General features: G+C 50.0%; 1 protein-coding gene across 3 annotated transcripts in view; it reads right to left on the bottom strand.

The window, feature by feature from the left end:
* Nucleotides 1-2,960: 2,960 nt before the first annotated feature.
* ELFN1 (extracellular leucine rich repeat and fibronectin type III domain containing 1) overlaps nucleotides 2,961-22,236 on the bottom strand; it is a 102,025-nt gene continuing 82,749 nt past the window's right edge. For all 3 annotated transcript variants that reach the window (XM_088064071.1, XM_088064070.1, XM_005523000.2), the window contains one exon: nucleotides 2,961-6,487. In XM_088064071.1, the coding sequence (XP_087920197.1) occupies nucleotides 3,657-6,047 (2,391 nt within the window). In that variant the 5' untranslated portion in view covers nucleotides 6,048-6,487 and the 3' untranslated portion in view covers nucleotides 2,961-3,656. The remainder of the gene's footprint in view (nucleotides 6,488-22,236) is intronic.

Raw genomic sequence — 22,236 nt, 5'->3', positions numbered from 1 at the left:
TGCCCTCTCCTTTCTGCTCAGTGGGGAGCCCTCTTCCTTTGGATGAGTTTGGGGCAGCAGGAGCAGCCTGGCTGGACAAGGTATCACTTCTCTTTGCAGAAACAGCTTGAGACCTTTGGTGGTTGAACAGGAGACAAAACAAAGAACAAAAACACCCAGCAGGTCACAGGTGATGAAATCCCTGCTCTTTCCTTGGAGCTGTCTGTAAAGCAGCTGCCTTGGAGGGGTGGAAGATGCTGTGGACAGAGCTCTCCAGGCCCTGTGCAGAGCCAGCCCTGGAGCTCATCCATGGAGTGGTGGCCCTGGGGACAATGGGACCTCTTCCCTTTTCTTGTCTGTTTTTTTTTCACAGTTCATTTTATGGCATCTCCTGCCAAGGGATGTGGACCGTGGCTGACAGGACTGCACCTTGTTTTGGAGGGAGGGCAAAGAACTGGAAGGAGCTCAGCAGCCCAGGAGCCATCTGGAGACCTGTGGTGAGGCCCCACCAACGATGGGGTGATGCCTTAGAGATACCCTGGAGATAGAGGGGCCTAGACTTTTTCTAATTCTCCATTTTTCCAGTTGCAGACAGTTTGCATGGGGGAAGTGTTTAATTTAGAAAGGCTAGCACTGCTGTATCACATTGCTGTGTTGGTCTCTGTTGGTTTATGACCAGTGAAATCCTGGTGTGAAAACAGAATCAGGCTTTGATTTCATCTGCCCCTGCTGTTTTACACCACTAACAGCTTTGCATTTCGATAGCAGCTTTTATTCTAAGAGCTAAATGGGCTTCACAGACAGGCAATTAATTAATTGAGCCTCCCCAGCCAGCCTGTGCCCTCCGTGCCACAAGGAAGTATTTGCAGAGGAGGAAACAGAGGCAGAGGACAAAAAGGAGCAGCCCCAGCTGAAGAGCTGAGCTGGCTGCTGCCTCCACAACGAGGCCTCACCCTGCACTGGCTGGGACATTGCTCCCAGTTCCATGGAGATGATCCTGATGCCATTTCCAAACTGGTGTGGGAATGGCCTCACTGCAGAGATCAGCTTAGGAGGTTCTTTGGGTATCTATCAGTGATTGTCAGCACTGAAGCATCTGAGCCCAAATTAGCTGATGAGCTGCCATCGCTTTGGACCACCCCAGCCTCTTGAAGAGGAATCCTGTGAGATCATGAAACAGTGTCAGGAGGCCCCACTACCGTTTCCATCATCCATCCTTGCTGACCAGCTCATTTCTCTTGGATGGGACCTTGAGCAACCTGATTTAGTTGGTGACATCCCTGCCCACAGTTGGGAAGTTGGAGCCAAATGATGATGACTTTTTATTTTATAATCCTAGATGATTTTTAAGGTCCCTTCCAGCCCAAACATATGAGGAGGCACTCTGGGTTTGCAAGGAAAGGCTGTTTCAGCTGAAGGGTTTGCTTTGGTCCAGGTGCTGAGATCTGGGCAGGGACCTGCCATGATGGCACTAAGCAAGAGAGGGGTGAGCCTCAACTTCCCCCTCCAGGTCCTGCTCACTGCCTGGTGAGCAAGACACAGCCCTGGGAAACTGTGTGCTGTGGTCTGGATCTGGGGCACCTGGAGGAGGTGGAGGAATATGCTTTTGCTCGGGCAGAGTGAATGCATTCCTGTAGAAATTACCTGCCTTTTATTATGAAATCCTGCTAATGGTTTGTTGTCTACACAAATAACCATGGGGAATGAACTCGCGCACTTCCCAGCCTGCTCTGTGTCTTCCTGGCTCAGCTCCTTTCTGAACAAACATAACCTTTCGCAAGAATACCTGTCAAAATTGCTTTGAAATATTGAAGTAACAGGATGGGATTTTTTCTAACAGGTTTGCTCCTGGGCCCTAGTGCTCATCCATCAGGACTTAGGATGTCCATCCAAAGCGACTTGTGAGCGGGATGCAAGGGAAAAAACTCTGGCGAGCAGCAGGGCCTCACAGGGCTGCATCTGGGGAGCTTAGCACCTCACCTCACTGTGCTGGCTCCCTGGGCTCCCACACACTCACCTGGGAGCACAGCAGCTCTCAGACCCTCACAGATCCCTCACTTTTTGTTGGTCGTGAGGTGGGTGAGAAATAGGGGTTTGTGACTCAGCTGGAGCTGATCAGGATAAAATAGTGTCCTTTGGCCACCAATGTGGCCTGGGAGTGCTTTCATGGCCTCAACACCTCTGTTCTCACCTCATGTGAGTATTTTAGAGATGGGGCAAAAACCTGTGGAGTCTTGGGACAGTGTTGGACAGCAGTGGCTGAGGGGAAGGTGGCTGCTTGGGTAAACCCATGAACACAGAGACTTCATTTTCCCTTCCAGTCTCTGAATGCAAAGGGCTGTTCAGGGGCTCCCCAGGGTGTCTCACTATGGGCAAGCTGTAAATGCTGAGTGTCTTTTACCTCAAAAGCAAAATCACCCCTCCATTCTCTCCTTCTTCACCAAGCAGCAAGAGGCTTTGTGCTCTAACTCATCACTGCCTTGAAAGCGGGGGGATAATCCACCCCTCAGTGGCTGGTCCCAAGGGCCACCACTGCCCAGACACGTCTGTTTAGGGGCAGAGACCAATACCTTTTGATTTGCAGGAGAAATCCCATTGCATGGTGGCACCTGCTCAGCCAAGAGCCCTTCACTTCTCATCCCCTTCCCAGTTCCTGGTGGTGATGGTCTCCCACCTGGAATAAGGTGAAAGATTCTATTTTCCTGGGTATGAGCTTTTTCTCCTCAATGCACGTGGAAGTGGTGAGAACTTGGACACAGACAATCGGTGGAAGAAATCAAAATGAAACACTTAGAAATCCAAACATTCCCCCCTCCAAACCAACCAACCAACCAACCAACCAACCAACCAACAAAAATTCCTTCAAATAAAACTCCATCTCTTTCTCTAAAATCCATGATTAAAACCTGATACAAACACGTGAATATAGATATATATATATTTTTTTTTAGTAGATGTAGTATTGTTTTTTTTCTCCTCTCTCTTTCTCATTATACAGCAAACATTGCAAATATAGAAATTTTCTCTGTACAATTAACGACTTCGGTTTACAATGCAATGTGTGGTAAAACCTCTTAGTGAGTGAAAATGTGAACGGGCCTTCAACCGGGTAAAAGTCTAAACTGGAAGACTCCGTTTGCAAAAACAGCCCAAAAGATGGAGCTCCTTCTGGTCTCTTTTTGGTTTTTGTTGCTGTTTTTGTCGCTGTTGATTTTGGAAGGGAAGGAAGGAAGAACACAAACTGTTCACAAAGAATCCACAAAATCACGGAATAGGGACTCATGCAATGCAATATTGGAAAACGCCAGACCTCAGCTCTCTGCCCACTCTTTCATTTTCATTTTATATTCAATTTTTTCTTTTTTCTTATATTTTTTTAAAAAATCAGAATGAAACAAAACTTTTTTTTATTCCCACTCCACAGTTCGTTTTGCAAAGTTTATGTTCAAATTTGGTGCATGTCTCACCAATGTGAGGACATTTTAATATCTCACTTTATATATTATATAGAATATTTATAGATTTTTCATTATTTGTTCTCTCTTTCATTTTTTTATTGACTCTTTTTTTTTTTTATTTTTAATTTTATTTTGTTTCAAAGACAGTCTGAATAAAAATAGCTGCTGCGGATTTCTTTTGGTCCAGTTAGTGTGTTAAGTCACGAGTTATGTGAGGACTCAGGACTTTTGCTGGGCAGAGACGCCCTTCCAGTAGTCTAAGATGTCGTGAAGATCCTCGTCTTTGGCAAACTGGACCTTTTTGCGTAGGGCATGGCCGGCTGCCATGTACTCCTCCTCGTCTTTGTGCCGCTTGCGGTTGAGTTTGAAGCGCTCCCAGATGCTGTGCGATGGTTTGCAGGTGTACTCTGGGCTGGAGGTGTAGCTCAGGTTGTGATACTGAGGCGAGAGCTGGGAGTAGGCCAGGTCTCTGGGGCGAGGACGGGTCAGAGGCTCCAGGATGGAGGGTTTCCTCCCGCCCATGCTGTCGTGCTGCTCCCCTGGGTGCGAGCTGGGGTACGAGTGCCGGTGTTCGCTGTACTGGCGGATCTTCTCCGCCTCTGCCCGCAGGATGGCAGCAGCCGGTGTCACAGTGAGGATGGTGTCGGTGGTGGGGGATGTCTTCTCAATGTATTTGGCTTCGGATTTGTGGCCCGATCCCTCAGAGCGGTAGGACCTGGGGCTCCGTATGGAGCCACTGGAAGAGGTGCTGGAGCGTTTGGGGGCCGCCTCCATGCTGTGGTGTCGCTGGAGAGGGTGGTTGTAGCTTTCCTTGTAGACAGGGGAAAGGAATCCATGCTTGCTGGGGATCTGCTCTGATAAGAGCACCAGCTGAGGCTCCACCGTGGAGACTGCCCCCGACTTCACCCCTTGGAAGGAGGTGGACTCGGATTTCAAGGCATCGATGCAGTTGTTGATGATCTGGTTCACCTTGTCCACCTCCTTGGCAATGGTGGAGATCTCAGCCACAGAGCCCTGGGTGTCTGGCGGCAGGGACAGCTCACAGTCTCGCCTCTCAGGCTGCTCACCCGTCCTCACCTCCATGTAGTTGCCCTTGGTGGCCTTGGGAGTCTCGCTGCTCTCAATCAGCTTGTACTGCTCGACCTCACCAGCAGAAGGTAGGTAGGGGATGCGGGTCACTGTCTCCCCGCCCAGAATCTGTCCCTGGGACAGCTGGGTGATGCTGGTGGTCTCCATTTCTGGCCCATACTTCAGCTCGATGATGGTCTTCTTCATGCTGCCGGCAGCCTTTTTGTGCTTCTCCTCCTGCTGGCGCCTCTTCCGGAGGCAGTAATACACCACACCCAGGACAATCACCATGCCAAAGAGACAGCCCAGGATTGTCATGATATAATGGGTGGCAGTGGAGGGGGTGGGCACCGGCTCCTTGCGGTTGGGTCTGGTGGGGGTGATGGTGACGCAGGTGTGGTTGTACTTGGAGTACTGGTGAACAGAGACTACACAGTAGGTGTAATCTCTTTGTGCTACTAGGTTGCTCACGGTGATGTTCTCCTCCTTCTTCCTGAGCTTGGTGATCATGGAGGAGAAGCCGTTTTCGAACTGGGAGAGGATGTACATCTTGCTGAAGGGGTAGGGGATCTGCACGGTGAGGACGGCCGAGTTGTGGTTGAGGTGCTTCACCTGGATGTTGGGGCGCACCTCCGTCTCACCGATGGGCGTGAACAGGGAGAACTGCGGCGTCGTGCCGTCGCCAGAGGAGCACTCCTCCTCGGAGCAGGGGCTTTCGGAGGGCACCGTGGTCACCTGGTACCTGGGAGGGATAAAACGAGGGATCACAGTGTAGGAGCCACCAGTGCAAAGGGAAGAGAGCATGCTCAGAGCATTGCGGTAGCCAGTCCGGCCTTGGCCTAACAAGTAGTAGCCCATGTAGTCGGGCGGGGAGTCGCACTGCATCCGGTCGTAGGTGCGTGTCATGTTGGTGAAAGCCTCCAGCCATTGCAGGAAGCCGAGGAGCTCGCAGGAGCAGTAGAAGGGGTTACTGTAGAGTTCACAGACAGAGAGCTTGTTTAGGCCCCGAAAAGTGTTGCTGTCCAGTCTCTGGATCCTGTTCATGGACAGGTCAATGTTCACTATGTTGGGGCACTCCCAGAAGGCATTGGGGGTGACGGTCTCGATGAGGTTGGCCTGGAGATAGAGGTACTCCAGCTTCCCCAGGCCCCGGAGGATGCCCTCAGTGAGGTTCCTCAGTCGGTTGTAACCCAGCTGCAGCACCTGGAGGTTGAACTGTCCTGAAAAGGCACCGTCCTCGATGTAGGAGATCTCGTTCTTCGTCAGGTTGAGGTATGTCAGGTTGCCGAAGCGGCTGAGCGAGGCATACTGCACGCTCTTGATCTTGTTGTCGTTCAGCCGCAAGTCCACGATGGTGCTGTTGATCTGCTGGGGGATGGACTCGTAGGGGGGCTGGTTTTGGCTGCAGATGGCCAACCAGACGAAGCCCTTGTCCCCCTCGATGAGCCAGCAGTCTGCCCGCACCCCGCCGGCGTGCAGGAGAGACACGGCCGCCACGCACATGCAGAGGGCTGACGTCGCGGCCCACCGGCGACCTGCCATCTGGAAGGGCAGCACGGAGAAGGGGTTCCTGGTCTGCTGGAAGCGGGGAACAGGACAGGGACCAGGAAGGTGTGGGCTAGTGCTCCTTCGGCAGCTTTGCTTGTCTCTCCCTTCTCCTCATGGCTCGGAGACGGGAGGGAAGCGTCCCTGGAGAAAGCAGACCTCGGTGCCCACGGTACTCGGCAGCCAGCAGCCAGGGGCTGCTACCAAGGCCTTGGTGGCTGAGGCTGGTCCCACATCACCAGACCTCTGGCATCTCGAGGAGGGAGTCATGAAGTTAAGTGCCTGTGCAGAGGAGTTGTTCAGGCTTAGAGATAAGCCTTCCTCTCATTTTTTATAGTACTTCTCCTCGTTTTCTTTTTGCTGCACATCGTGGCGCTGGTCCCCATCTCCCTGTGCCTCCGTGTGTTCGGCTGTCTCCGCTCAGTCTCCTGGCTCACCTGCTCAAAAACAAAACACAAGCACAAACTGAGCACAAAGGAAAGACAGCCAGCAGTCAGAGGTGTTGGACATCCATCCAACTCCCCTCTTAGTTAGGCACTCGCCTTCTCATTCTGGAAAACACCTTTCAAGGAGCCTTTGGTTTATTTGGCTGCCACCAGCACTATTTAGCAGCACAAGGGGAGATGGTCACTGGCCATTGAGGTCACCCTTGTCCAACATCTCTTTTTTGGCAGTTGAGAGACCAACTCACATCCAGTGCACCGTTTGTCTGACCTATTTAGGTGTCTACCTGAGGAGGAGAGGAGTGATGCCCCAGAAGTGTCTGTTCCTCTCCGCTGAGAGCAGATGAAGTCTAGACAACTCGCTCTGATGTAGATTTGATGCTGCAGCGTTTTGCTGAGGGGAATCCTGCCTGTCTCGTGTGCTGGTGTGCGCAGCAGCAGTGCCCACACAAGGGGTGCTGGTTGAGGACACCGTGTCTCTCTGCTGGCACTGCCATGTGGCATCTGGGATACAGCGCAGCATCAAATGCTTGTCCCGTTGCTGGGAACATGAGCAGTCATTTCAGGGCACTCTTTGCAAAGCCCACTGGTGTGATTGTCAACCACCCAGTGTCCTTGTCCCTGCTGGGGGCTTGTTGCCTTTCTCCAAGGCCTCTCCCTTCCAGGAAAAATGATGCAGAGGTGTGGAAAACCAGCAAACATTCAGTGGCATAACGAGCATTTGCAGAGGATGGGACAAGATCTTCCCTCCCCAGACAGAAACATCTGTTTGAAGACTAGAAAAAGTCTTCACTAGACACAAACCTGTGGGGCTCCCCGCAGCCTCACTCCCCACAGAGAAATTCATTTCTTGCTCACATTTTCCATTTTTTCCCCCTAAATTTTTTGACTAAGCATAAATTTCCATGGACAGCTCTTACTTCTTTTTCTGATTTCTTAGGGAAAAAGAAAGGCAAAAGGGGAGAGGTGGGAAATGCATGAACACCAGCCTCTCCTGGGTCATGCTTTCCCATAAGATATTGAAAACATCATCTGTGGATATCTCTACTGCCAGACAGAACTCTGGGCTGGTAGGATGGATGCAGTGAGATGTTGTGGCAGAGATGGAGTTGCCCACAAATGGAGAGAAATCATCATGGCTTATCTAGAAATATCCTTCTTTGAACTTTTTTTTGGGAACAGGAACATTGTTTGTCTCCCTTGTCCAAGGGCAGACTGTAGAAGCCAGGGAAGACACCACCAATACTCCTTGGAAACATAGCTGGTAAGAACTGGAGGTTTCTTGGGAAGTTGTGGTGGAGACAGGGCCACATCTTACATCCAAATTGTCTTTCACAAAATGTGAAAAACAGTATAAATCCAGAAACAGTATTCCAAACCATTTCACAGTGCCCAGGCTGGACTGCTCTTGGCACTACATCCCTGAAAATTGTGTGGGGCTGACTGTTTAGAGGCAGATGCTACACTCTGACCCTTGTCCCAAAGAAACCAGGTTCTTTTCCAGCCACAATACAATACCAGGCAGGGAAGGAGACCGTATTTCATTGCAGAGATCCCTGTTCACCATTCAGTGTATACCCTGGTAAACAGGCCAGTAATAATAAGCAGTAAAACAGTTTATTTGGTTGGATTGTGAACAATGAGTCTGTTCCCTGGCGACGCTTAGGTTTCCATTACATGAATAACAAGACCTTCTCTCACATCAGCTCTCTGCAAATGAGACTTTCCAGCCACCTTGTCCTCCATGTGCTGTCACTGCCATGGGATGCTCTGCCAGTACCTGGAAGTCCATTTTAACAAAGCTGAGTCCTTGGAGCCAGGGAGGAAGGGAAGAGGGACTGAGCTCCCTGGGAGATTGCAGGTGAGTGGCCCCCCTTGCCACCCCCACAGCGAGACACAGGCTGCAGTGCCAGACTGAAACACGTCTGCTGCTGCATCCCTCTGGTGTTAGACAGCTCAATTAACCTCTCTGCACTCCAGCCTCCTCTTTGGTACCATGAGATAATGATAGCACTTCACAGGGTGGTGGGAGACTGAAGCAAAGTGCCCTGAGCTCCTCTTGTTGGGGTGAAAATCCCAGCACATGCATTACGTTGCAGGTGGAGACTTTCTCTCTAGGTGTGTCAGCTCTCCTCTGCCACAGAGAGCAGCCTGGTGTCCAGCTCCTCCTGCATCCTGTGGGGATGTATGTTGCCCCTGAGGGTGTGGGATGAGGGTAATTATTCCTGGCCTGCAGAGCCAGAAGCAATGGCTTGCCCCAGTTTTCTCCTCAGGGTGGCACTTGATTCCAGCATCTCCCTGTCCTCCTCCATGGACTTGTGGATTCCTGCAGGCAAGGGAAGCCCTGCCAAAGCCAGCACAGGCAGCAGGAAGGGATGCACTCAGCATATTCTGTTCAGCAAGCACTTTGTCTCCTCTATTTCCCATTGTGACCCAACCACCCTGTCTGGGCAAATCTGTGTTTGGGAAGGCTCTGCAGAGCCAAACCAGCCTTTTCCTCACAGAGGAATGTTCTTGTCACTCCTCCCTAGGGAAAGGCTGTGGGCAGAGGGCACTGGTGGAGTGGGACCACCCATGAGCCAAGAGGAAAAACAGCCTGGCCACAGATGTTGCCTGATCCCCTATAGCCTGCCCCTATAGCCACCCCTGTGCTTCCCCCATCTAACTGCAGGTGCTGGGGATGAAGAAGAGCAGCAGTAAATGACTCAAACACTTTCAGTAAGGCTCCCACTGTACGTTTTCTCTTCTTTTCCATCTTCTTGCCTATCAGCCAAGTCCTTCCCAACAACAGAAAGGAGAAATGGCATTTTATCAGCAGCCTAAGTTTAATTTCAACTCATTAAAGCAAGCAATTTGCTGGTTTATTTGCTTTACAAAGTGTGAATAAAATGACAGCATTAAGGAGATGTGAGAGAGGAAAGAGGGCCTAATCTCCCTCTTTATTAGATTCTCGGGACATGACTGGTGAGTGGAGAAGTGGGTCTTGTTTCTTTGCACAAAAGGCATAATTGTTCATCTTGCTGGCTTCTGAGAGCCTCCATCCCAGCCCATGGTGGGTGTGTGTGCCCAAGCAACACCAGCACTGAGCATCCCCCAAGGATCTGGTGGTTTAACTCTCCTGCCTGCCTGATTCATCTTTGCCCAGTTGTCCTGAGTTTATTCTCCTGGTAACACAACTGCACATCCCTTTTTCCAGTCCTCTGAACTCCCACAGAGCTGAGAAAACCTGGGAATAAACCAGCAAAACTCTCACATGAAAAACAACCAGGAAAGTGGTGATTTGGGGGTCTCTTTTGCTGTTGGAGAGCGAAGCAAAAGGTAGAAATGAAGACAGTGTGGAACAGGTTTCAGAATGATGTGTTTCATCTCAGTCAGAGATATCTTGAAGCGAGGCACCCTGGTGACAATGACAACAGGCCACATCCATGACAGGGCCATGGTAGCCATGCAGGAAATACCATTCCTGCACAGTTACCTGGGCCCTGCAGACACTGCTGTAATTCCCTTTCCTTCTGCTCTCGGGGAGGCAGAATGGTTTGACCAGCTGAGATGATGCTGGGTTTTTGTGGCTAACAGAGGCCGGCAAAGGGGTAATGACAACTCCCTCACTCCTTGATCCTCCTGCCTCTGATATCCAGTGTCTGTGCTGGAGCCCAGATCCATGCTTCTCCCTGCTAATCCTCAGCCCTGACTGTGATATGCTCCCCTCCTACCCACCTCTGCTTCTCCAGCCCTGGTCCCTGTCAACAACCCAGCAGCAAAGAGGGATGGCTGGAATCTCGGGCCTGCAGCCTGCTCTGGATGAGCAGCAGCATCCTTATCCTGGCTGAAAACCCACAGAAAGGGAGGTGGAAAGGAAAAGGCAAAGCTGGAGCTTCAAAAACCAGTGCAAGCTGGCTGGGAAGTTTTTGCTTCCATTTCCCAACTAACGGCATCTTGGAAAATTAAGCCAGAGCAGCAGCTGCAAGGAAGCAAACAAAGCAGCCATGGGGGCTGGGATGGGAGCTGGCATTCAGTTCCTAATTTTGTTATTCTACTGAATGAGTTATTTCAAACTGTGGATTACATTTACTGAGGGAGCAAAAGATTACACATGCGTGTGCGTGTGTATACACACAGCAGTGCTCCTCTCCTTGGCATTTCTGCATCTCCATAACTTCCTTTTCCCTAGCTGCTCCATCTCCAGCTTCTCTTAGATCCCCTTTCACAGCCACTTGGGCTGTTTTATAAAAAAATTATCCCCACTACAAAGAGAGCCAGAGGAAAATGGGAGTGGTACATTACAAACGTGAGTATTTGGTCAACCAAACAGGAAAGGAGGAAAAATTTGGCTAACAGGAACCAGATTTTAAAGTGAAACTTGATTCTTCATTATGTGTAAGATAATGTAGAGAGGCAGCTCCAAGATGGCAGATAACACCTCCAATAGTGATGAAATCTCCTGTAAATAGCTAAAGTCTATCCTGTATTGGTCAGGTGGGGAAAGGAGACTTCTGGGCAGATTTTCCCCTCATTCATACTCTTTGCTCCATGACTCCTGCTGGGTGGTGTTGGTCAGAATCACAACCTCCCTGGATAATAAAGATGCTCAGGCCTGTAAAATTCGAGTTCATTTTGTATCCAGACATCCTGGTTCTAATATCTTTCACTGACAGGGTTTAGGCAACATTTTGTGCATCCCAACCTTATTCCCAAACGCCTCACAGTGTTAGATAATAAAGTTCTCCAGTCAATTCTGCTCTCTCTCCTGCTATTATTTATTATTTAAGAAAAACAGGCAAGGGAGAAGAGATATATTTTCCACTGAGGTTTGAGGAGAGATTAAGAAGGAATGAAGCAGAGAGGTGAAGGGGAGGCTGAGAGAAGTGCCCAGCATTGCATCCAGGAGAGCTTTTACTGAGACTCTGGGAGGTCACAGACTCCATGACAAGTGTCCAGGTGGGGGCATGGCAAAGAGAAAACTTTTCTGGGAGACACTGGGAGAAACAAAGAGAAAAGACACGCTTGGTCTCCATACAGGGACATTAATATTACCAGTATGTCAACACTCATGGGCTCTGTATGGTGCTGGGGCCAATCTCTCCTTGGCTTATTCCTATTTTAACCTTGATTCAAAAAGTTATGATGTTTACTGGAAGCTGATATTCAATCCCATTTAATTTAGCAGTAAACTTGGGTGCTGTAGTGTCTGAGGGGAGCCCTAGTTCAAAGCCACTGTGCCTCCAAAAGCCAGGATGAGGCCAGAGCTGCAGCCTGGGAATGGCCAGAACAGACCTGTTTGCACAAACATTTTTTAAGAACCTTTTCTTCTATGGCAAGACAAACTCTGGTTTAAAATGACAATATTTTCAAGACAAACTGTTGGGATTTCAGAATATAAGACTATTCTGCTGTTACTCAGCTGCAGTCTGAAGTCATTTACATCCATCTCATGCTGCTTGGTTTCCAGGGTCTGTTGAGATGACAACCCTATCTCATGCTGCTGTGGGCTGCTGAGCAGAAGCCTCTGCTGAGTTTAAGTAAATGCATAAATGATGTTCTTGGTGAGCAACCTCTTAAGCCCAGCTGGGGTAGCTGTGCATTAAACCAGTCTTCCGAAACATGGGCACGAGCAGCAGTGGAACATCAGCTCCAGCCCCTGACAGTGCAGTTGAGCCCTCAAGGAGCTGAGAAATGTGATGAGAGGGACAGAGTTAGGGGAAGGTGAAGAGAAAAAAAGTTTTAGGGGATGTAGAGAAGTAAGAGCTCTGATCAGATACGACTCTAACAATAAAAAAAGTTGTTTCCATGGGAGAAAGCTTCTCTAATACTTTCTTGATGGGGTTTTTCCTTAGAAATAGTCAGTCTGAATCACAGCTTCATTATGGGATGGCTGTGCTGATGGTAGGCTGGGGAAAAGCAGAGGTCTGGTGTGGAAGCAAGAGTCCTGCTTTCCCCTGTAAATAGTGCTGAAGATCAAAGGATGTTTTTCCAGCACTGATGCAATGGAGGGAGCCAGCCCCACGCTGGGAAGTGGAGCTGCTGGTGTTCCTCAGCAGTGACAATCTGAGCTGAGCCTTGTCTCCCCTGCATTGTCATCCTCGCTCAGATCTTTGCTGCTGTTTGGAAAAGGGCTTTACTGCTTTCATTCATTAATTTATTTTTGCAGGAAGCCTGCATAACCCTTTGCCTCCCAGATGGGAAAACCCACTTCTACACAGGGGAAAATCTGGTGATGGATTTGTGAAATGGTGAGTTGTTAGAAATTATTTTTAGAGGTGCAAGTGTCTTTTTTGCTCTGCTTTTTTAATGGTTGTATTTGCAGAAGAACACTTCCCCCTCTCTCCTGCCCTTCCCTGGTGAAGGGGTCTCTGGCCAGTGCAATATCACAGTTTTGAGGTGGGCTGTAATGCTGAGTGTTGAGAGATGGACAAGAAAATACACAGCTCATCAAGGACTTCATGGTAATGATCTGTGATCTCTGGCTAGGCAGAAGAGGATGTGCACACAGGAATTGTTATGTCTGTGCTGTGAGCAAATACCTCTGCTAACCTCTCACTGACTCACTCACCTTGGAAGCTGGTCCTGCTTTTCTGGTTGGAGACTTTCAGATGTCTCTTCTAATCCAGGTTATCTTGTGATTTTAATGATGTAGCTCTTGTCCTGTGGAGCTGAGGAGCCCAGCTTAAGGCTGGATCCTCTGGCTATTCACTTTCTGAAGGGGGTTTCTGCCCAGATATTCCTGTATCTGGCAAGCCCCAGTGCCCTACAAGCCTAATTTTAGCTCAGTGCTGCAGGCTGGCTTCTTGTCATGGGCCAGGAGAAGGTTAATGATCATCTGGGCAGCCCTCCAAAACCAATCTAATGTTTATTCAGGGTAACAGCATTGCGGAGGGAACCAAGCGTGACCACCTTCCACGTACAGCTCACCCATCTCTGCCCCGCTCCTGCAGGTGGCTCTGCTGGAGCAGCTCACCTTTGTCCACTCTTGGAGGAGACCCTTCCCTAGGTCAACTCAGGTCCTCATCAACATTTCCAACCCTCCCCTCTTAGCCCAAACAGATACTGTGTTTCTACAGAAAAACAATTTAACAGGCTGTGGGTCTGTTGTTTCAGAAGTGGAAATACGCACTCAGCTTTTGTTTCTTTATTTATTTTTTAAAACAGGACGCTCCTCATGGGTCAGATAGCCAGGCTACAAACAAATATCCATTTATTTGGATATTTGGGAGGTGGGTCAGTGGTCTCAGCCTGGTGGTGGTGGTCTGATGTTGCAGGTCTGTGCTCCAGCTGGGTCTGGGATGGAAGTGAGGGGATGGAGGGCTGGTGCAGGTCAGCACATGAGGAGGCACAGGGATGTGAGCCAGCAGTGACTGTACCCTCTGGCAGAGGGCAGAGTCCACAAGATGGACTTGTGTGCATTTATTCACCTCAGCTGCACTTTAATGGCTTAATTGCAGCCATGAATTACAGCCTTTTCTTCCCATCAGCACAGCCCCTGCAGTCCATCACACCTTTGACACAGTGTGAAAGGTTGTGCAACAGATTCATCCCAAGAATACCCTGCACCTGTAGGGAGGTGAGTACACTGCTTTCTTGGGGCTCCCCTTGGCCCCTCAGGGCTCCACGAAGGGATTGGGTATAAGCTGTAAAGCCTGGAGGCCTGAGATGTGCTGTGCTGAGGGAAAGATTCTCTTCCAGCAATAAGTACTCACAGATATACATGGCCCAGGAGAGCTCTTGATGCTTCCCTTCCCTTGGGTGCAGGAAAAATTGTACTGATAGCAAAAAGTGTTTTCTGAGGCAGCCCTGAGATGCTGGTACTGGCTTCAGCATCAACAGTCCCAAAATAGCTGGTTCTCACTGCCTTCCCAGGCATGCTGAGAGCCACTGTGAGAACATCTATTTAGCAGTGTCTCTGGAGAACACTGGCAATGTGCTTCCTGCTACCTGAGATGGTCAGGGAGATGGCTGGGCAGCCAGATGGCCATATGTGCTTGGAGCTGGTATAAATGTGTCACTTGACAATGTTTACAGCACGATCAAAAGGATCCTAGATTCCTGAGCAGGTATCTTTATTATGCTGAATCTGAACAGAACAAAGATACTCCACTGTGGGCTTGGCTGGTTAAACATGGTGCCAGGCAGTGTTTCTCTCAAGACTGGCTGGTTTCCCACTGGAGTATGCACTGGTGGGAACAAGCAAAGCCCATCTTTGCCCATGGAGGATACTCAGCTACAGGTATGAGGCTTTCCTTCAGCATGCCTAAAGCTCAAGCAAACAGCCTTCTACATAAAAGTTTGTGGCCAGATGAAGAGAGGCTTGTAAAAGATGGTTTGTGCACATGCTAAGACTCCAAAAGAAACTGTTTTTGTCTGGGCACATGGTCAGTGCCAAGCTGATGGTGGCAAAGCAGCAGTAGGAGCTAGTGGTGTGCTAGCGTGGGCTTGCAGCACACAAAGCCCTTCCTCAGCATCCTGCCTGCTCCTCAGCCAGCTCTGTGGCCACTCTCTGGGCCTCTGTGCTTCACTGCTGAAGATATGGAGAGTGGGAAGAAACTCTGGAGTCCAAGACAACAGAAGCAGGGAGCTCTGCCAGCACTTGGATTGCCCGTCCTTTTCATAAACATTTCCTGTGGAGGTTACCCAAGCCCAAAAAGCAAGTGAACCCAAAACACCTACCCTCTTTGGAGGATTGGAGTTTATTGTTAATAATCTACTGCTAAAAGGGTAACATCTGTTTTGGACAAACTGTAATGAGATTTAAACCCCAGGTGGAGGGAGGACTTCACAGTAATAAATGACTTTCTGTATGTCTAAATAGTTTTAATTTTTTTTCTGGCAGAAATAACTGCTTTTCACCTCAGGCTTCTTTTTGCCAGCTCTTTTTGTTTAATGATTGCTATTAATTTCCAGGGTGGCAGATGGATTCTAGGCTGGTGTAGTCTGAAATGAGGAAAAACAGCCCGTGAAGGTGCGAGCTTGCCGTGAAGGTGTGCACAGGTCACACATGCCGGTGCGATGCCATGTGTGGGAGTTTGCTTCCCAGGGGAACAATTGCTTCTAGGTACCTGCTCCTCCTCACTGGCAAGTTTGAGCATCTCTCAGTCATAAAGGAAGGTAAATTAACATTTCTGGTCACTGCTCGTAGCTCTGCCTGTTTAGACCTTCATTTAATAAAGCTGCTGATTTCAGCAAGGAGGAATTCAAGCCAGCACCAAGTGCTTTGCTAATTCCAAGCTGAAGTGAGCTGGAGAGCAGCACGTGGTCCCCTGAACACAGAAAGGATGGATGCTGCCAGGTGATGAGGATTCCTCCTTGGGCATGAAACAGACATTTTTCAGTGCTTTTCCTGTGTTATTTGTGTTTATTTATTTTCTTTTAGTACTGTGGGATGTCCCAAACAGACAATCCTTCTTCATCCTCTGCCTGTGGCAGTAAATGTCTGCTGTTGAACCCAGCACACTCTGCCAAGCTCCAAGTGCCCAAAGGAGAACTTTCTTTATCCTCTCCTCCTCAAGAAGCCTAGAGAATAATCCCAATTAGTGCTACAGTGTGCCCTCCTTTGTCTTCCCCTCCTGTGGAGCATCTCTGGGCTTGCCTCAGGAGGCAGGACACATGGGTAGCCAGGTGAGAAGCTGGATCTAGGAAGCCAGGCTGCTGATGGCCCACCACATGGCAGCACCCTGTGGACAGACAGCTGTCCTGAGACAAGAGTGTGGCAGAGGATATGGGAAGGAGGGAGGGGTTTATTTGCCTGGGCCTGGGTGAGCCCCTGGGGATGGAGGAAAGGGGGTAGATATAGAAAGTGCAGCACCTCAGGTGATGCAGATTATCTCCTTTAATCTCCTGCTCAAAATAACCCAAAGTCAAGTAAAGGAGGGATTACAGGGCCTAAGCCACTGTTATTGCTGGGGTGGAACAGACTTAGGTTGTTTCTGAAGGGCTCCCGAGGAAGAAGAGGAGCTGCAGCAAATATCAGCCTGCTGGAAAAGCCTCCTGGTGAGGGTGACTGGGTGGGCTGGGGACACTCCTGAGGTAGCCCAAGGGGAGTTGGAGCTGCAGGGACAGCAGCTGCTGGCAGATTTAGGAGCCTACACAGGGACCTGGTCCCAGGGAGAAAGTGTCTTAAATGCCCACTAGACACTTTGTCGTTGCCAATGGGTTTATTCTTAGTGCAGGACCCAAACTGCTTTATGGCCATTAATTATCCTAATGGGGAAGCAGTGCCCGTGAAACCCATTTTACAGATGGGAAACAGAGCCCAGGAGGAGGTAAATGACCCATCAGGTTCTGGGGCAGGGCTAGAGTGAGGTGGCCAGACCCTGTCCCCCACCTCCCTCCAATTTTAAGGGGCTTTTCCTTGGATGTGTGTTCCCATCAGCTGAAGGCATCTCCTGCCCTTTGCCAAAAAGCCACACCACAGCTTGGCTGCTGTGCTGCTGCTGGGAAAACTGAGCTGCAGAGCCCTATTCATCAGCTCCTGGTGATGTCTCCGAGGTAGCAGCAGCACAGGGACTGTGTGAAGCAGGATTGCACTGGGGAGGGAGCAGAGCATGTTCATTTTAATGAGCCTGTCCCTGCCTAAAGGAGAGAGAAAGCGAGAGGCCAACCTGGTTTAATAAACTCTAGCATGCGGATTTAATCAGATGGATCATTGTTCCCCAGCACAGGGATGAATATATTAAAAAAATGATTCAAACTTTTCCCCTTTGTTTTTCATTTGTATTATGTGCTGTGGTGTGATAAAACATCCTGGGGCCAACTTGCAAGGCAATAAAAGAGATGGTGGAGGAGAGGAAGACATTGATCCATGAGAGTGAGCACGAGCACTGTGGGAAGGGAGGCTGCTGGCAGGCAGGGCTGGAAGTGAGGGGCTGCAGCATCCTCAGCCCCCACCAAAGCCCCAGGGAAGATGTGGTTATGGGGGCTGACCTGCTGTCAGCTCCTTTTCAGAGATCTGAGATGACTAATAGCAGTGTAAGTCAAGTGCTAAAAGCAGCCCTTGGTCAGGCATGAGACCTCCATCTCACTACAGAAAGATCTGAGCACAAGAATATCCCCACACCCCTGCCCCAGGAGGGAAGAAGGAGGGCCAGTCCCCACCTTTCTACAGGGACACCAGCACCTGGATTGTGCTGGTGGCGTCTTTTGAAGTTATCACTGGCCTTCCAGGGAATGGTGCAACAGGACAAACTTTCCTCTGGACTCTCCCCTTCTCCTTACCAGGAGCTATTTCATCACTGCCTCCCCACTGCACCATGTGCCAGGCAGGGAGGAGTGGGGATCTGGGTGCTGCTTATTAATTTAGAGAAGTAAATATCTGCAAACTGCACAGCAGGAAGGCAAGGGCTCTATTATGGGGATTTGCCACTGCTCCCTGTGTGAATGCCACAGCCTGCACCCCTGACTGTCCATGGGGACAGCAGGCATTGCTTGGAGGCACAGAAAGGTCTTGATCCAGCATAGCAAGGAGCAAGCTGGGTCTGCAGGCTGCCCAGGTGGGATTGTGTCAGTGTGTGCCCCAGCAGCACCCGGCTCTGGGCCTGCAAGGCTCTTGCTACGTGGGTGGGAATAAAGCCAGCTTAGACAAAATAGTCTTTTGTACTAAATCCTGGACAGACCACCTGGAGCTGTGGACAAGGACAAACCTCAGAGGCCTCAAGATGCCTCAGTGGAATTTACCTCCTTTGCCCTGCCCGAGCTCACTGTCCTTGGCTCAGGCTTAAATAACCCCCAGCCCTTCCTTTGCTCGCCCCTCTCTGGCCCATCAGGCTGATGCCACCCCGAGACACAAAGAATTATCTCCCCAAGGATGGGACAGGGCACTCAGCTGGGTTTTTAACCACTCCACTTAGCACTAAGGCCAGAGCTGTCCAGCTGGACTAGACAGCTCCCTGGCAGGTGACAGATGGGCATTTGGGTGGGCATTTGGCTGAAGGCAGCCCAGAGGTGTTTTTGCTGGGGGGAAACAGGTCCCCCTGCCATGGAGCAAAGCTGACAGGTTTGACTGGCCCTAGGACAGAGATGGGGTTTGTGGTGAGAACCCAGGATGTTTTGCATCCTTCCTTCAGGGTGGATGACCTCCACCAGCAGCTGCAGGGCCATGGTAGTGTTTAGAGGAGGGGGAAAAGGCACCTCCTTCCTTGGAAAAGATTGCTCTAAACTCTGCCATTGATCCATTCACTGAAAAGTCATTTATGGCCACTTGGTGTTAAGTATCACCAACTTTGGCTTCTAACACATCACCGTGCTACTGCTCATTACTTCATCCATTACTGCCCATAAACACTAATAAATAATCCTATTTTCATTCTCCCCATTGTTTAAGTGGTCATTAATTGTAGTTTATATGCTGTCTTTGTGTATTTGTGTACGATAGCTTCTTCATGATTCCTTGATTAACTGTGATTGATTGTGTATTTTAAAATCAATTAAAAGTTTCAACATTAAAAGGTAGAGTCTTTAGCAGTAATTCTCCAAGACATTGCTCCTTATAATGGAGCTATTGTAGTGCTGGGATCTATTAGTGTGGCACGCCCTGATCTTTATTTTCCAGATTTATGCAAATAAGTGTGAGTGTGCACATGGCTGTGTCTGTTGTGGGAGTTATATGGTGGGAAGCTTCTCACAGGGTTGCTGGCTTTTGTGGGTGACCAGGGATCACCCACTCCCTTCCTTAAAACACCAATGCAAGGGATGAGCCCCATCATTTCCTTGCACTGTGGATCAATTTTCTAACTGTAGAGAGATGCCGATAGCCTCAGCTGCAGGGGGCCACATGGGATGTGTGCTCTTCTGCAAAGCTGTTTTGGTGAATGCCCCCTTGGTGGGGTGGAGGTGAGGGCAGGGATGGCTGTGAAGGCTTTTGTTTGTGGAGGTGCTGATATGATGCTGATATGATGGAGGATGAGGAGGGTGGCCACCACCTGGGTGTCAGGGCATGTGCTGGAGCACAAATCTCTGCTCTTTGTAGCGTCATTCCTGTATTATATCAATGCTTAGCTCCTCATATTGCTGTTGTGATGTGTGTGTCCAGCACCACAGCTGGAGGAAATGGGCTTAACACCATGCTCTTGTGCTGCCTTGCCCTGTAAACCTGAATCCTAATTGCTTATGCCTCTGTTCACTCTGTGACTCCAGGGCAGCTCTGCCCAAGCAGCTTCTGATGGCCCATGCAGAGAATTAGGGGTGGGAAAACCACATAAGAGATTTTGTGCAGGTGCTCCAAGGTGGGGGAGCAGATCCCCAAGGACCAGTGGGAAATCAGGCCCTTGTAAAGGATCCCCTACTTGTCCCCCATCCTCCTGGATGTCTGCCTGCTGCCAGGAGCAGGGCCCTCCCAGCCATCTGCCAGCTCAGGCAGAGGATTCCTGTGCACTAATCTGCTCACAGACATTTGTCACCCACCCCTCTCCCAGCTGCACGATGCAAAAAATGCCTCAGTGCCCCAGTACAGCTGCTGGGATCACCTGCAGGGGAAATCACCAGTCCTGTTAAATGATGGGGAGACCATTTTGTGCAAGCCCTGGAATGGGATCACTCTGTTGTATTAACTTGCCTGCTTGCATTGATGTTAATGAAATAAAGAAATATAATGGTTCCAGACTTTTAAACTTCTTATAGCTTGATTTGCATAATGGCCACCGCTACCCTGAACAGGAACTGATCTGTCAAAAAATATTGTTCCAGTCCTCTATCATTCAGCTCAATGGGAGGTGCAGATTGGCCCACAGGAGCTGTTTTTCGTTGATGGAGTGGAGCTTGCCTAGTGCCAACATTAAAAAGCTAATATTAGCACACAATCCTATATTGTAAAAAAGAAATTGGTTAAAAGTTATAGATCAATAACTGTTAACGTGGCTCTATTTTTCAGACAGATCATGTTTGCTGCTGCCTGCTGATGGGGAGGCAGGTTCCCTCCCTCTGGCTGGAGCAGCTCCAGGGTTCCTTCTTGGGGGAGCCTGGGGCTGCCAGTCGAGGCTCAGCTGTCCTGAACAGCCCTGGGAGCTTACAATGCTGCATGGTGTTTCTTGTGAAAGCTTGTTCCCTCTACCCTGGACTATGAAATGCTGGTCAGGGCTGGACGTTAGCCCTGTCTCCACCTTCTTGCACAGCCCTCAGCGCCTCAGATCCCCCCTCCTTGGTGTCCTACAGCAACCCCACTTGATGCCTTAGACTGTTACTCCTTGATTACCTGGACCCCTTCTCCTCCCTGCCCTAGATCTCTGCTCCTTGATTATCCACATCTCTGTTCTTTGATGCCCCAGATCTGCTCCTTGATTACCTACATCTCTGCTCCTCCATGCCCTAGATCTCTTCTCCTTGATTATCCACATCTCTGCTCTTTGATGCCCTAGATTTCCTCTCATCAGTGCCCCAGATCTCTGCCTGCTGCCAAGACAGTGCCTCTCCCAGCAGACGACTCCTGCAGTGCTCCCAGCTCTTCCAGAGCACCCGGACACTCTTACCCCTGCAGGGCAAAGGGTGTTGATCTTGGCATGTGTCTGTCCCCTCCCTAAGGTGAGCTGAGCATCCCTCCTCTCCACTGTGTGGATTTAAAGCATGTTGCCCACATGGCAGGGACTGTCTCTCCACACCACAGTGTGTTCAGGGAGTGCAGACCCAAACCCTCAGCTGCAGCAGTGGGGACAGGAGTGTGCAGGAGCAGGGAACCAGCTGAGCATCACCAGCCAGTGTGACAATGGCCCTTTTGCCCCCACTGACCTTGGGCTTGCCTTTGACAACTCATTACAGCCTGCCTTTGATCACTTGCCTCTTCCCTGCTCTTTACTTGGAGATGCTGGAGAGCTTTCCTGACCAATATCATCAAAAAGGACATTTTTACTTCCAAAATATACAACTTAATTAGAACTGTGAGGGGAGAGAGCAGCCAGTCCATAAAAACACCCACTCTGTGACAATCTCTGTACTGATTCTGTGGAACTGGGGACAAGAGACACCTGATTTTCAGTGGGAATGGGGTGGTTTCCCAAATGTTAGAAATACCACTCAGGTCCCGGACAAAAAAGGGGTTCTTCCACTACAAGAGAAGGATTTGGTGTGGAAATGCTTTCACCTGCAGTCAAACATGTTTTGCTGAGTTGGGACCCATTGAAAGCATGGACTGAATAGCTTCAGACAGCAACAGAGAGATCCTCATGTAAATCATCACACTGCAATCACACCTTTTGGTTGAATGCCTGAATATCCACTGTCACCCACAGTCTTGCTGGCACACTCACTGAACTGGGACCATTTCCAGCTTCCCAGGGCCATCTCCCTGCAGGCAGCCAGGCAGGCCCCATGGCCTGGGAGGAGTGTGCTTGCATCCAGCTGCCAGCTGTGGCCAGGACCTGCCTAACAAACGAGGTCCAGTCGCTCCTGCAGCTGCCCCTGACACCTTCAAAACGGATGGGGTTCATTTCCTGCCCCTGTGCACTCACTTGAAGCACCAGCTCTGCCATTACCAGCAATGTCCACATTAATTACTATCACTAGCCAAGCAGCTTGGCACACACTGCCCTGCCTGCAGCGCCTGTCCCAGCAGTGACCTGCGTTTCCCTCCCCTGGGGACCTTGGACATGGCTGGGATTTCCAGCGTTGCTGCCTGCAGGAGAACAAATCTGCTGCTGGGATAGCTCCCAGGGAGGAGGACAGGCAGTCAGGCAGGTCTGCTGGCAGGTTGGCTCTGGCCCAGGCTCACCTGCAGCACCGGGGGTTCCTTGTCCTCCTTCGCCCCTTGCCTCACTGAGCGGCAGCAT

This window comes from Pseudopodoces humilis, chromosome 18 (assembly GCF_049639895.1).
Source record: "Pseudopodoces humilis isolate 2021_Gansu_Grassland_sample_001 chromosome 18, ASM4963989v1, whole genome shotgun sequence".
Classification (NCBI taxonomy): Eukaryota; Metazoa; Chordata; class Aves; order Passeriformes; family Paridae; genus Pseudopodoces; species Pseudopodoces humilis.
The sequence above is the reverse complement of the archived record's forward strand: the minus strand, read 5'-3'. Positions and strand labels throughout refer to the sequence as shown.